Source organism: Eublepharis macularius, chromosome 4 (genome assembly GCF_028583425.1).
Source record: "Eublepharis macularius isolate TG4126 chromosome 4, MPM_Emac_v1.0, whole genome shotgun sequence".
NCBI classification, from domain to species: domain Eukaryota; kingdom Metazoa; phylum Chordata; class Lepidosauria; order Squamata; family Eublepharidae; genus Eublepharis; species Eublepharis macularius.
The window spans coordinates 7,327,197-7,342,198 of record NC_072793.1 but is presented as its reverse complement, the minus strand read 5'-3'; the positions used below and the strand labels follow the sequence as shown (position 1 = coordinate 7,342,198).

Sequence of the window (15,002 nt, the reverse complement as noted above, 5' to 3'; positions counted from 1 at the left end):
GGGGGCATTTCTAAAATTTTTAGTTTTTAGATTTTTTGGCAAATTTGGGACTTTTCTCAGGTTTGTAGAAAGATCTGTCCTGTTTGTTCACAACTCCAGTCTCTAGACCATGCTAAGTAGTAGACTGATTGACTGACTCTCCTGGAAGGTCACTTTAATATAATGCTTAATATTATAATGATTCTTATATGTGTTTAATATGATGCTTATATAAGCTGGAGTCTTATGTGGATGTTGAAATAAATCTGACACATGAAACAGAGAATGCTGTTAATATTTTTGTAGCATGGCATAAGAATCACAAGACTGTGGTTCATACGCACTTATGCTTTATATCAATTTATTCCATATCAGAGAAAATAAATGTACTTAGGGTGGTAATGTTAATACACTTATTTCTGTGTCAGAAACCTAATGTGTAAGGCAAAGTTCTGTACTCCTCCCCACCCTGAATAATTTTCCCTGGTTTCCTGGCTCCACCGTTAGGATAAAGATGCTCTTTGAGTTTGCTGAATTTATTCTCATTTTTAACAACAGATTAGCTTTAAAAAAAAGAAAAGAAAAGCTTTACCTTTCTCTTTTGTAGCTCCCCATCCACTTATGAAACAGGGAGTTTCCACAGTCAGAAGAAGAGGAGCATCAGGTAAGCAGACGGGCTGGATATATTTATTGAATTCGATAGAGCTGATTAGTTTAAATAAGGCAATGTCTTTTTCAAAAGTCACCTTGTCAAACCCAGCGTGGCGAATGATAGCCCTAACTCGGCTTCTGACAGTATGGGAATGATGTTTGTAAAGATGATGCATGCCTATCACAGCCCTCCAAAACTCAGGATCCCTACAAATAAATTAGAATGAAATCTTGGTCTAGTCAATGAGTACTATACAGTTACTACTTCAGAATCCATAACACAGGTCAGCTACTTTACAACCTATGCAAAAGCAATAGACATTGGGCCAGATAAATGGCGAGAGAATGGAAAAATTTGCTCCAGATTATAAAAAGCAATATAATCAGAAATTCAGCAAGCTAAATATGAAGGAAATATGAAGAATTCAGTTTGATGATGATGATGATGATGATGATAACAACATTCGATTTATATACCACCCTTCAGGGCAACTTAATGCCCACTCAGAGCGGTTTACAAAGTATGCTATAATTATCCCCACAACAAAACACCCTGTGAGGTGGGTGGGGCTGAGAGAGCTCCAGAGAGCCATGAGCCATGAGCCCAGCTGGCTTCAAGCGGAAGAGTGGGGAATCAAACCCAGCTCTCCAGATTAGAGTCCCACGCTCTTAACCACTACATGAAACTGGCTCCCCCCCCCCCAACAAACTTGGAACCCTATCAAGTCACATTCTTCAGCAATCAACTTTATGAGTAGTATTCCTGTCTGTGCCACTCAGCAGGGGATCAGTTTTCTGATGGCAATTAACCCATATGGAAATTATATTCAGAGGCTACCAGCCTCTTCTGACTCAAACTGCAGCTGTGGAACAGAGAGGCAAGTTCCCAGTCTTACCGAGTGTTAAATAGGAAATCAACCCTCCAAGGTAGACCACTTTGCAGATTGAGTTCTGCTAAATAGCTGAGTAGCTGTGACAAAAATGGGCCAAACTACTGGATTCAGACTGAAGCTTGCATATTCCCAAAGTGCACACAAGGTTACACTCCAAAGAGTTTTTAAACAGAAATACAGAAAGGTATAAATATATAACTGTGCAAACAGAGAGGAAACCAATAAACACTAGATAACTAAACTAACACACTTAAACAGACTTTCAGACTCCTAGTCTTTCAGGGTAAACCAAAAGAGTCCAAACAAGGATCCAAAGTCTCAAAATACAGAGACAAAGATCCCAGGCTAGCACCAATCCAGGTGTGCAGGTCCAGAGCACAAAAGCAGAGCGCAGAAATCCTCCAGCAACCATATAGGGTCCAAAAACAATAGGGGTCCGAGGGTGGTGTGCAAGCGAGAATGAGGACCTTTGTTTTATACAAAACTAGCAACTGGCCTGATCCCAAATCAGCCAGTCAGAGGCACTGCATTGATTCTCACCCTGGACCCTTTGCTAGAATGATGCAATGTAGGTGCAAAACCTTGAAGCTGTGATCTCATGGCACCTGCGTAGTTCAATCTAAGCTCTGAAACTGCAGAGTCATCACGATGACTTTTACAGGATTCTATCAGACCCAAAGCCTGGACTGAACCAAAAAACAGACTCGGGTCAGTCAGTTTCTTGACACAAACAATTGTGTGTTTCTGCGGGAACATTGTGCTTGTTTCCCTTGAACAGCACCCCCCCCCCCCCCAGTAAGCAGCAAACTGCTTTTTAAAATGAAGGGCTTCAGAGGTAGTTTGCAGTCCAGCACGGGAATGTGCTATTCCAAGAAAATCTAAACAAATGGCAAGTCCAAACCCTTGAGGGTGCCTAATATATATATAAATTAAGAAAATGTTCTGAAGGGAACTTGGAAGCCATACTTTGGAAGCAGACTGATATTTTAAAGAGGATTAAATAAATTTCTGTGCCATGCTTAAAAATAAACCAGAGTATAGTAGCACTATAAAAACTAACAAATTTATTCCAGTAGAAACTTTTGTGGACTGGAGTCCACTCCTTCAGATGAAAGAACATTTTTTTATACAGGAGGTATGAAAACAATTAATAGCAGAGTGAAATGCAGGATGTACAGGGTGAGATGTGAAATTAAACTTTTATGTGAAATTCAAATCTAATCAAGGTTAAAAGTATTTCAAAACTTGAAACAAGGATGGAAATCCAGAAGATCATATTGTGTGCTAAATCATGGTGGAGTTGAGTGAACTGGATTTTTGTTGTTGTTGTTGTCCAAACTGAGGAGGTCTCCACGGCTAGGATCTTGCAACATTTCTGAATACTGGTGTATATGGTGTGTGTGTGTGTGTGTGTGTGTGTGTGAGTGAGAGAGAGGGGGGGATGGCACCAATGAAGGCAGGTAGGTTTGGAAATGCAGGCCCTCCTTTCCTCCAGTTAATAGCAAGAAAAGTTTCTGCTGCAGATTTCTACACATTAAAGGGACAGGAAAATTTTTCTCCTGACCTCTTGGCAGTTCTGTCAGCTGCTCATTATCTTAGCTTCTTGAACCTGTCCGCTGCCTATTCTTTCTTATTCCTTGGGCAGCTTCTTCCACTGTTTCTCGACCGATCCTTCCTAGCTCCCGTCCCTGTTTTCCTTTCCTTTACTCCTGTTTCCTTCAAATCTCATTTCCTAGGCTACCTGGATCCTCCTGTAGTTTCACTCAGCTGTAATGTCTCCCTAAGGACAGATGATAATTCATATGGATGTGAAATTGAAGGATGTAATTAGTTGACTCATTTCTAGATTATCTAGCAATTGCTAGATAAAGTTGTTACTTTGAAGGGTGGTAGTATCCAATGGTACGTCTCTGGTGTGGCCTGATGTGACCTGGTAAAATGGTTGGATAGGAGAAGGTAGGTTTAGATACAGAATGCGAGGCTTTGGTGGACAAGCTCATACCATTGGCCTTTGTCCCCTACCACTGCTTGATAGAACGGAGGGGACAAGAAGGGCAAAATGGCATCACTCAACACCACAATGTCATTTCCAGCTGACGAAGAGAGCTGTGGTTCTCGAAAGCTTATGCTACAGTAAAGTTGGTTAGTCTTAAAGGTGCTACTGGACTCTTTCCTATTTTTCTACTACAAACTAACATGGCTAACTCCTCTGGATCTATTTCCAGCTGTGTAACTGGAAGTAATGTCACTGTATTGCAGGATACTTTAGCATTCACCCCAACCCGTATGGTTTTTATCATAGAGTTTTGAATGAATCCTAGAGGGTCCCACGATGCAGTGACGTCACTTCCAATTATGCATTCAGAAGTGACTTCATGGCATCACAGAACACTGAGTAAGTCTTCCCCCTCCCACTCTCCCATGGAGAATGACATATATGAATATTTTACATATATAAATTTCCACATTTAACCAATGTGTATTATCAATTGACTTGCCTAGTATTTAAAACTGACAGGGAAAAAAAATAATTAAAGAATACATACGTCCATTTTCGAATGCAGTGTGCTGCTGTCAGCACTGTGTTGTGATTTATTAAAGATCCTCCACATACATGGTTGTATCCTAAACCAAATCGGTAAACTTGAAGACTCACTTGCCATGGCCAGGCCCCAACCTGAGCATCGTGTCCACCTACAATCCGAGTCCCTCCTGGAATGTCATCCACCAGAGGCCTTGTGCCACATTCTAGAAACCAAAACACAAGGATATGTGGAGCTCAGAAGATTTTTCTCCATTTTAACACAACCCTTTTTAAGTTGTCTCCATGTTAAGCTGGACTCTATCTTGAGCATTTTGCTGGACAAAGGTGAGCAGCCCACTGAGAACCAAGGTTAGGGAATGATTTCTAAATTCTTGTAACCCTAAGAAAAGATAATTCATTCGAATTTAACATCATTTAGGGTATATACAGAGTTAGGGTTTACAGTATTTAGTGGAGAGATACCCTACCCTAATTTAACATCAGTTAGGGTATATACCAGGGCTGACAGCCTCCAGGTGGGCCCCGGAGGTGACAGAAATCTGTTCCCCTGGAGCCAACAGCCGCTTTGAGGGGTAAACTCTGAGGCATTATATCCCGTGGAGCTCCCTCCCTGCTTTCCCCAGGCTGCACCCACAAAATCTCCAGGAATTTCCCAACCCAGCTTTGGCAGCCCTAAAGGACTGTCTGTTATGATCTGTTCTTTTTATCCTTGCTCAGTCCGAGGCATTTACAGACAATGTATGTGTTTTATACCTTCTTATTAATTTTTGTTATATTTTGATTGCTGGCAGTCTGATCTCTGTACTAGGGCTGCCAGGTGGGGGGCATCCCTCGCTCCCACCCTCTCTGCCCCTTGCCACCTCTCATCTGGTCAGCAGGGAGAACAGGCCTCCCAGAAGTGACGGCGTTGTGCAGGGCCCAGGAGCACTCCGGCACTTCGCACTGCACTGATTTGGGCCTCAACCAGACCGAACTGGCCCTGCTGGGGATCCAAATCAGCCCGATGCAAAGCACAGGAGCATTCCCGGGCTCTGCGTGACAACATCACTCCTGACGTCACTAATCATGCTGCACCAAGACGCACTTTATGTGTATATGTGTACATGATGAGACAAGACAGATGAGTGCCAGCCCCCCCCCAGGGGACCTGGCAACTGTACTCTGTACCCACATTAAGCTCAATTCAGACATGCTTATCAAGGAGTAGTAAAGGGAGTGGCAGTAGCTGATCCCTTCATCGCCAGAGTGCACAAGTGTGTGTGCTAGTCTCCACAGTAGTTGGCAACAGCAAGGTGGGAGATGCACAAACGAGGCATGACCTTTCATGGCAGCTGCAGAGGGGACCCTGCATTCAGACCACCTGGGGGAAGGTCCTCTTAATTCACGGTCTTTGGTGGTGTTGGTACCAAAGCAAGTGAACAGATAAGAAGGAAAACAAAGAAAGGGGAGCCTGCCTGGCTGGTCCAAAAAACCAAGATGGTTCAATAGATTTTTCACTCCCATCTGAGCTGAAATCCCCACAATAGGGTGCAGATATCAGGGTAGAAAATACATATTTAGCTCCTCAGATATTAAAAGTGCACATGTGCAGGACCCCATCATCCAGGAATAGATTAGGTCTATGCTCAGCTGTATTTAAAAGGAAAACATACTGATTTATAAGCATGCATTTGACATCCTATGTTTGTATATTTGTGCCTGAGTACCTGGAAAAGTCAATAATGCTATGAATAGTTGAAGGTAATAGGAAAAGAGGAAGACCCCAAATGAGATGGCTTGACTCAATAAAAGCAGCCATGTCCTCCAGTTTGCAAGATCTGAGCAAGTCTGTTAACGATAGGATGTTCTGGAAATCTTTCATTCACAAGGTCACCATAGGTTGGAGGTGACTTGGCACATAACAGACATATGCACACATCTGTGATAAAGTAAAAAAAAAACCCAATATTGCAAAAAGCAGTTCTGGGGGTGGGGAGGGGGCAGCACATGTTACAGTTTCCCTATTTGGAGAAAATCTGTGCAGGGAAGAGGAAAAAACAGATCGACACAAATGTAACATATGACAACAATGCCCAGTTCAAAGCACTGGTTATAACTTTTAAAGTGCTTGTAGCTTTGATGAAATGATATTTCACCCCAAGTATCGGTGTTAGTTTTCCACTGTGCTATGTGAATGTTTGGTTTACACTTTATGAATGCCCAGTGGTTAAACTCAAACTGCCCTTCCAGATAGCTGGGGCAAAAGAAAAAAAAAAACTTTTTTTCTTTCTCAGTTTCTTCCCTGATTATGGAACAAAGAGCCGGGGCATCTATGACCACAGACCAAGGAATTTTCTAGTCTCTTGCCTTCTCTATTTATTGAATTGTTAGGGATGGGTGGGAAAAAGAAGGAGGCATGACAGAGTGCAGATAGAGATGTAGACACTTTGGATCAGATACACATAACAGACATTTGGGGGACACTGAATGCAGCACACAGGCACATGGTCTGAAGAGAGGTGACAATTAAGATGGAGAAAGGAGATGCAACTGAAATGAATAGACCCTGAACAGTAGTTCTGAAGCCATTAAAATATTTCTGCCTGTCCCTTTAATATCATAGGTTTTAGACTTAGGGAAAGAGGATTGTGTTTAGGCCTATTTGATTTTTCTATGCTCAAATCTTTTAATATTTTGCTGTTCGATGGGATACTTTTATGTGTTATAACCAATGAGTTAAAGATTTTTTTCTGGTTCTGTATTTGTTCTTTATTTACCAAAATTCAAAACTGAGGCAAGCTATGATAATATCTCAGACTGAGCCCTACGAGGAAAGGCTGAGGGCCTTGGGAATGTTTAGTTTGGAGAAGAGGAGGTTGAGGGGGGACATGATTTCTCTCTTTCAATATTTGAAAGGCTGTCATTTGGAGGAGGGCAAGGAGCTGTTCCAGTTGGCAGCAGAGGGTAGGACCTGAAGCAATGGGCTTAAATTACATGCACAAAGGTACCGGCTGGATATCAGGAAAAACTTTTTCATGGTCAGAGTAGTTCAAAAGCGGAATCAGCTGCCTAGGGAGGTGGTGAGCTCCCCTTCACTGGCAGTTTTCAAGAAGAGGCTGGATGAATACTTGTCAGAGATGCTTTAGGCTGATCCTGCACTGGGCAGGGGGTTGGTCTGTATGGCCCCTTCCAACTCTATGATTCTATGATTCTATGTGAGATTTCTAAGGTTTTCCTATTTCCATATTAGACATAGAATATGGGAACATATTTTTGGATATGAAACAGAGTCTGATTGCTGAAGATCAGACTGCAGTTTATCTAATAACCTGCTGAGGGCAACAGAGAGCAAATATGATTTCTGAAAGAGAATAGGTGGAGTAAAACTGGAAAAGTGAACTCCTCCTTGAGATCTAGCAGCTTGAGCCCTGAGCCAGCTGAGTAAATCCACCAGAGTAAACATGGGGACCTGTAGGACCTGTTTTACCACAGGGGCCAGGGTGCCTGCACACTTACCTGTAGGTTTGCCAATTCAGTGCTGGCAACCAATGGGAGACTGGGGGGTGGGTGGGAGTGAATAATTTGCCATCTGCCATGTGGTGCCTGGAGTTTTCCTGAAATTACAACTAATCTTCACTCTATAGCTGTCAGTTTCTCTGGAGGAAATGGAAATTTCTGAGACCCTATGGAATCATGTCCTAGCTGAGCTTCCTCCCCTCCCCAAACTCCATTCTCCTCAGGCTCTCCCTCAAAACTTCAGGAATTTCCCAAGCCAGAGTTAGCAACCCTAGGCAGAGAGTACGGCACAGTGCTGCCGTGTCACTTCTGGCTATGTAATTAGAAATGACATAACTGCATCATGTGATGCTCTAGGTTTTCCCCAAAACTCTATGCTAAAAACCATATAGATTGGGGACGTTCCTAGAGCATTGTGTGCTGCAATGGCATCACTTCTGGGTTCCAAGCTTAAAACGATTAGTGGTGGTGTGTGATATCGTTTCCTTCCTGCTGCTCCACTGAGCACCGGGGGGCGGGGGGGGGGTGTCGGGAAGCACTGGAGGAGGTTTTCCTGCCAGCACCAGGAATCTGGCAACCCTACTTGCTTGTCACTTAAGATCTTCGTCCAAAGTTCTGCTCTATCTTCCTCTACTATGGGAGGTGAAATAATCAATAACATGAGAAATGTCCTTTACAGCTTTACAGTGGAGGCAATCTGATTACAGAATGTCCTCCCTTCATTTATTCATCTGGTGCCCAAGAGCACTGACAGTCAGAGTTTATATTTTCTTTTTCTTTGGCTAATTTTTAAAAGAGTTTTATTTTAAATTATATGAAAACAAGGCAATTATCTTTAATCTGCACATGCAGGCTTGGTTCTGCTTTCTGTCCTAAAGGCAATGGGGAAGCCTGTGATAAAGGAGAAACAGCCCTTCAGCTGATAATTGCTGCAGATCAAACTAATATTAAAGGGACAGCTGGAGGAACCACCTGAAAAGTTGTCAACTGTCACGTTCAAAGCATCTCTCAGCTTCCAAGCATCCGCAAACTGGGAGGCCTTCCAAACCAGAGGACCAGCAGCCTTGAACACCAGCAGTGTTTAAGTTCAAAACAAAACTCTCCCACACGCCACTGCCAGGGCCGTTTAGAGCAAGGCCAGACTGGTGATTAGGCTCCGTAGAAAAATCCAGGCGGGCCAATAGGTGAAGCCAGGGAGGGGGGGGAGGCCTCTCCTGAGGAGACCTTGCCCAGCTGGGGAGGGAGCAGAGCAGTGGGTATGCTAGAATTGTGGTGCCCGGCCTTACACACACACACACCCCGCCTGAATCGGCCAGCTCATCTTCAGCTGACCGGCCCCTACAGCAGGCCAGGCCAGTCATAGGGCCTGTTGGGCAAGGGTGGGCCAAGGGAAGCAAGCCTCCATCGTCTTTCCTGACTGGCCCTGGCCCTCCATCAGGTGAGGGGAAGGGGCCCTTTTCCGGGTCTGTTTTGGCTGTACAGTCCACCCCTGCAGCCCAGGGTATTTGTTTCCTACTTTGTCCCTTGGGGAAGAGAAAACAAGGCTCACCATCTCTAGGGATGACAGAGGACAGGCCTTTGGGAGAAGTTTCACACAGCCGCAGAAGCAGCATTACAAGGGAAGCAACTGCAGGTCGACAGCTCTGCCCCATTTTCCTTAGAGGAAACAAAATGGCAGCAGGGGGTTTCCACAGCCAGTGGAATGTTCAGGGAGTCATGTGATGAAGGGGAAGGGGGTGGGGGTGGAGCAGAACCCAACAGTTGGCTGGACTAGGTGGACCAGCGGTCCGATCCAGCCGGGCTCTTCTTATATTCTCCACCTTTTGCCTATTGTGTTGGCGCTGCTTCCTCCCTCTACCCATCTTCTACTGGCACAGGTTGCTGAGACCCTCTTCCCCTTGGACCAGGAGTGATACAAAACATAGTCAAATAAGAACACTTGAATGACAAGGTATCAATGTTAGTCTTTGCAGCAGAAATATAGAGGAGCCATTTTCTCCAGGTCATAGATGCAGAGGAGTTAGCCGTGTTAGTCTGTGGTAGCAAAATCAAAAAGAGTCCAGTAGCACCTTTAAGACTAACCAATTTTATTGTAGCATAAGCTTTCGAGAATCAAGTTCTCTTCGTCAGATGCATGATACATGATACAGAGACTGGTCAAATACAGAGAGGAGGGAAAGAAGGGGAGGAGAGAGAAGAGGCAATTAGGGGGGGAAACCAAAACATTCCTTTGCTAGTATATGTAAACATCTCCTTTTGGTGTGTGGATCAGTTGACTTCAAAGGAGTTTGCCCTGTTAGTTTGTAGCAGCCAAACAGCTAGACCATCCAATTCCAATGCAGTATGAGCCTTCGATAACCACAGCTCTCCCTGCCAGATGCATCTGATAAAGAGATCTGTGGTCCCTGAAAGCCCACGCCAGGTGCCACTGAGCTCCCCCAGACCCCGCCTCTGTAAAGGAAATCTGTTACCTGTGATAATGTGATAACCATTCATAGTCCCTATTCAGTCCCAGCTTGACAGAGTCAAATTTGCATATGAATTCCAGTTCAGCAGCCTCCCGTTGGATTTTGTTTTTGAAAGGTTTCTCTTGAACTACAGTGACCTTTAAGTCTTTGATGGAATGTCCTGGTAGATTGAAGTGTTCTCCCACTGGTTTCTGGACGTTTCCATTTCTAATGTCAGATTTGTGTCGATTTATTCTTTTGCGTCGAGGTTGGCTGGTTTGTCCAATGTACAGAGCAGAAGGACATTGTTGGCACATGAGGGCATATATCAGATTGGAGGATGAGCAGCTGTAAGAGCCAGAGACAGTGTAGTTGATGCCATTGGGTCCTGTAATTGTATTCCCTGGGTAGATATAGGGGCAGAGCTGGCATCTGGGTCTGTTGCAGGGCCTGGTACCTGTGCTGGTGACTCTGCTGGCCGATTCATGGTTGTGAGTGAGAAGTCGTTTAAGGTTGGGGGGCTGTCTGTAGGCAAGGAAAGGTCGTCCACCCAGGGCTTCTGAGAGAGAGGTATCATATTCCAGGATGGGTTGTAGCTCCCTGATGATACGTTGGATGGGTTTGAGCTGGGAGCTATAGGTGACAACCAGTGGTGTTCTGTTGTTAGTTCCTTTAGGTTTGTCCTGGAGCAGACTGTTTCTGGGTACTAGTCTGGCCCTGTTGATTTGTTTCTTCACTTCATTTGGTGGGTACTTTAGTATCAAAAATGCTTGTTGTAAATCTCTTAAGTGTGAGTCTCGGTCGAGAGCATTGGAGCAGATACGGTTGTAACGTAAGGCTTGGCTGTAGACAATAGACCGAGTGGTATGTTTAGGGTGGTAGCTGGAGGCATGTAGATATGAGTATCGGTCTGTTGGTTTCCGGTATAAGGTGGTATTTATTCGTCCATTATGTAGTTGTACAGTGGTGTCCAGGAAGTGTACTTGTTGTGTAGAGTGGTCCAGGCTTAGGATGATAGTAGGGTGAAAGTTATTGAAGTCCTGATGAAATCTCTCAAGAGCTTCCTTCCCACGGGTCCAAATGATGAAGATGTCATCCAGGAATCTTAAGTATAGGAACTGGCAGATGTTTACCAAAACCAGAGGAACTATTTATTGCACACTATTTACTGAACTACAGAACATCTGGCATCTGGGTCTGTTGCAGGGCCTGGTACCTGTGCTGGTGACTCTGCTGGCCGATTCATGGTTGTGAGTGAGAAGTCGTTTAAGGTTGGGGGGCTGTCTGTAGGCAAGGAAAGGTCTTCCACCCAGGGCTTCTGAGAGAGAGGTATCATATTCCAGGATGGGTTGTAGCTCCCTGATGATACGTTGGATGGGTTTGAGCTGGGAGCTATAGGTGACAACCAGTGGTGTTCTGTTGTTAGTTCCTTCAGGTTTGTCCTGGAGCAGACTGTTTCTGGGTACTAGTCTGGCCCTGTTGATTTGTTTCTTCACTTCATTTGGTGAGTATTTTAGTATCAAAAATGCTTGTTGTAAATCTCTTAAGTGTGAGTCTTGGTCGAGAGCATTGGAGCAGATACGGTTGTAACGTAAGGCTTGGCTGTAGACAATAGACCGAGTGGTATGTTTAGGGTGGTAGCTGGAGGCATGTAAATATGAGTATCGGTCTGTTGGTTTCCGGTATAAGGTGGTATTTATTCGTCCATTATGTAGTTGTACAGTGGTGTCCAGGAAGTGTACCTGTTGTGTAGAGTGGTCCAGGCTTAGGTTGATAGTAGGGTGAAAGTTATTGAAGTCCTGATGAAATCTCTCAAGAGCTTCCTTCCCACGGGTCCAAATGATGAAGATGTCATCCAGGAATCTTAAGTATAGTAGTGGTTCCAGTGGATGGGAGCTGAGGAAGCATTGCTTTAGGTCCGCCATGAATATGTTAGCATATTGTGGTGCCATGCGTGTGCCCATGGCTGTGCCATTAACCTGTAGATATAAGCTGTCACCAAATTTGAAGTAATTGTGAGTGAGTATGAAGTGGCAAAGTTCAGTGGTGAGGTGTGCTGTGGTTTTGTTCGGGATAGTATTCCCTATGGCTAACAGTCCATCTGCATGTGGGATATTGGTGTATAAAGCCTCCACATCCATGTTTGCTAGGATGGTGTCATCTGGTAGGTTGTCAATGGACTGTATTTTCCTGAGGAAGTCAGTGGTGTCCCGTAAATAGCTGGGTGTGCTGGTGGCATAGGGCCTGAGGATAGAGTCCATGTATCCTGAGACTCCTACTGTGATAGTGCCTCTCCCTGAGACAATGGGGCGTCCTGGGTTGCCCGGTTTATGGATTTTGGGTAGTAGGTAGAATCTTCCTGGTCGTGCTTCCTGGGGTGTGTCCGTATGGATGCATTCTTGTATGTCCACGGGGAGAGTCTTTAATATTTTATTGAGTTCTCTTTCGTATTGCTCCGTAGGGTCAGAAGGTAGTATTTTATAGAATGTTGTGTTGGAGAGTTGTCTTTCCGCTTCCTGTATGTAGTTACGTTTGTCCATGATGACCACTGCTCCGCCTTTGTCGGCTTCCTTGATTACGATGCCAGAATTGTTTTGGAGGCTGTTTATGGCATCTCTTTCTGCATGGCTGAGGTTCTGCTTTAGGTGTTGTTGTTTGTCAATTATTTCAGCCTGCGTACGTCGACGGAAGCATTCAATGTAAAAGTCCAATGAAGAGTTTTGGCCCTCAGGGGGTGTCCATGTGGAATTCTTTTTTCTGGAGTTTTGTAACGAAGATTGTGTATTGCTGGGTTGGGAGGGTGATGGCTGCTGTGATGGTGTCTGTTCAGTGCTTTGTTCCTCATTTTGTTCAGCAGAGTAGTTGAAGAATTCTTTCAGTCTTAGGCATCTGAAATAGGCCTCCAGGTCTCCACAAAGTTGTATGGTTTGTGTGGGTCTGGCTGGGCAAAAAGATAGTCCACGTGAGAGGACAGATTCCTCTGCTGGGCTCAGTTTGTGGCTGGAGAGGTTGATAATGTTGCTGGGTGGATCCAAAGTGTTCTTGTTCTCTGTTGCATGCAGGATTTTTGAGAATTTCTTCTCCTTCTTGTTCTGTAGTTCAGTAAATAGTGTGCAATAAATAGTTCCTCTGGTTTTGGTAAACATCTGCCAGTTCCTATACTTAAGATTCCTGGATGACATCTTCATCATTTGGACCCGTGGGAAGGAAGCTCTTGAGAGATTTCATCAGGACTTCAATAACTTTCACCCTACTATCATCCTAAGCCTGGACCACTCTACACAACAAGTACACTTCCTGGACACCACTGTACAACTACATAATGGACGAATAAATACCACCTTATACCGGAAACCAACAGACCGATACTCATATCTACATGCCTCCAGCTACCACCCTAAACATACCACTCGGTCTATTGTCTACAGCCAAGCCTTACGTTACAACCGTATCTGCTCCAATGCTCTCGACCGAGACTCACACTTAAGAGATTTACAACAAGCATTTTTGATACTAAAGTACCCACCAAATGAAGTGAAGAAACAAATCAACAGGGCCAGACTACTACCCAGAAACAGTCTGCTCCAGGACAAACCTAAAGGAACTAACTTCCAATGTTTTGGTTTCCCCCCCTAATTGCCTCTTCTCTCTCCTCCCCTTCTTTCCCTCCTCTCTGTATTTGACCAGTCTCTGTATCATGTATCATGCATCTGACAAAGAGAACTTGATTCTCGAAAGCTTATGCTACAATAAAATTGGTTAGTCTTAAAGGTGCTACTGGACTCTTTTTGATTTTCTCCAGGGGAACTGATCTCTGTCACCTGGAGATCAGTTGTAATTCTGGGAGATCTCCAGCCACCACCTGGAGCCTGGCAACCCTACTGAGTGTTTTGGACCTTTTCTTTACTTTACTGGGCATCAACTGTTACTCTTTCTGAAGGGGGATGAAGGTCCTGTTTTTACAAAGGTTGCTATGTTAGTAGCATTTATGCCTCAGTATATATGTGGTTCACCATTTCCTCGTGGATCTGCCTCAGGTTTAATGCTGCCAGGAGTGCTGCTTCCCTATCGTGGTGCGTTGGGGTTGCCACCCCCTCTGGCGCTGCTCACGTGGCCGGTGGAGGGGAAAGGAAGGGGGAGGCAGGCAAGGTGCCGCCAGAGAAGGTAGCGAAATGGAACACACATGCTCCGGAGACCTTGATGATGTACTTTTGGTGGGAAAGTAGGCATTACAGGGCCTCAGCAGGGCCAAATCAGCCTCAAACAGCAAAACTGAGATCCTGGATCTTCTAGTTTTCAACTGGCAGTGATGTCATTAAGGACCCTGGAGAGTGCCTGAGAACCTGGATCGGGGCCCCAAACCTGCCTTGCGGTCCCTTGTCCCCTGCTTCTGAGTTAAGGGAGAGGAGGGGCTGGCAACCCTGCAGTGCATTCATGCAGATCCCAGAGGTTGCCCAGTTTTTCCATGATCCTTCCCAAACCTGCTTTGCTGTGAAGTTTGGGTAGCTGCTGTAGTATCGTGGTTAAGTAGTTGGATTGCAAATCAGCACTCTGCTGATTTGCATTACTGCCATGAGCACAGCAGGTGGCCTTGGGTCAGCCCCTCCTCTCAGGCCCAGCTCCCCAGCTGTATTGTGGGGCTTATAATAACAATGACTTTGTTCACTGCTCTGAGTGGGGCACTAATCTGTCTGGTAGAGTGGTGTATATGTGCAGTTGTTATTGCTGTTGTTAAATCTGGATGGCTGCTGTGTGGGCGGGACAGTTTGGTTTCAGGGATCTCAGCCACATGGCAACCGTTTTCTCTGCCTCTGTTTCTCTGTATGTCCTTTCCTTTGTGCAACAGAAGGCTTTAAAAAATCAGCAATTAAATATTGTTATAACAATCTGTGTATCATGTTCTCTGAATTTCTAGCTAAAGTATTTAACCCTTTGCATTGCAGAAATATAAAAGGAAAGTCCTACCTCTACAATGATAGAGGCTAGAGACTT

General features: G+C 44.7%; 1 protein-coding gene across 1 annotated transcript in view; it reads right to left on the bottom strand.

Annotated features, from left to right (window-relative positions):
• The window catches only part of TMPRSS12 (transmembrane serine protease 12), a 42,226-nt gene that overhangs the window by 18,590 nt on the left and 8,634 nt on the right, over positions 1-15,002 (bottom strand). Inside the window, exons 2-3 of the mRNA XM_054975711.1 lie at positions 4,070-4,271; positions 572-837 (exon numbers count right to left, since the gene is read on the bottom strand). Coding sequence (XP_054831686.1) covers positions 572-837; positions 4,070-4,271 — 468 coding nt within the window. The remainder of the gene's footprint in view (positions 1-571; positions 838-4,069; positions 4,272-15,002) is intronic.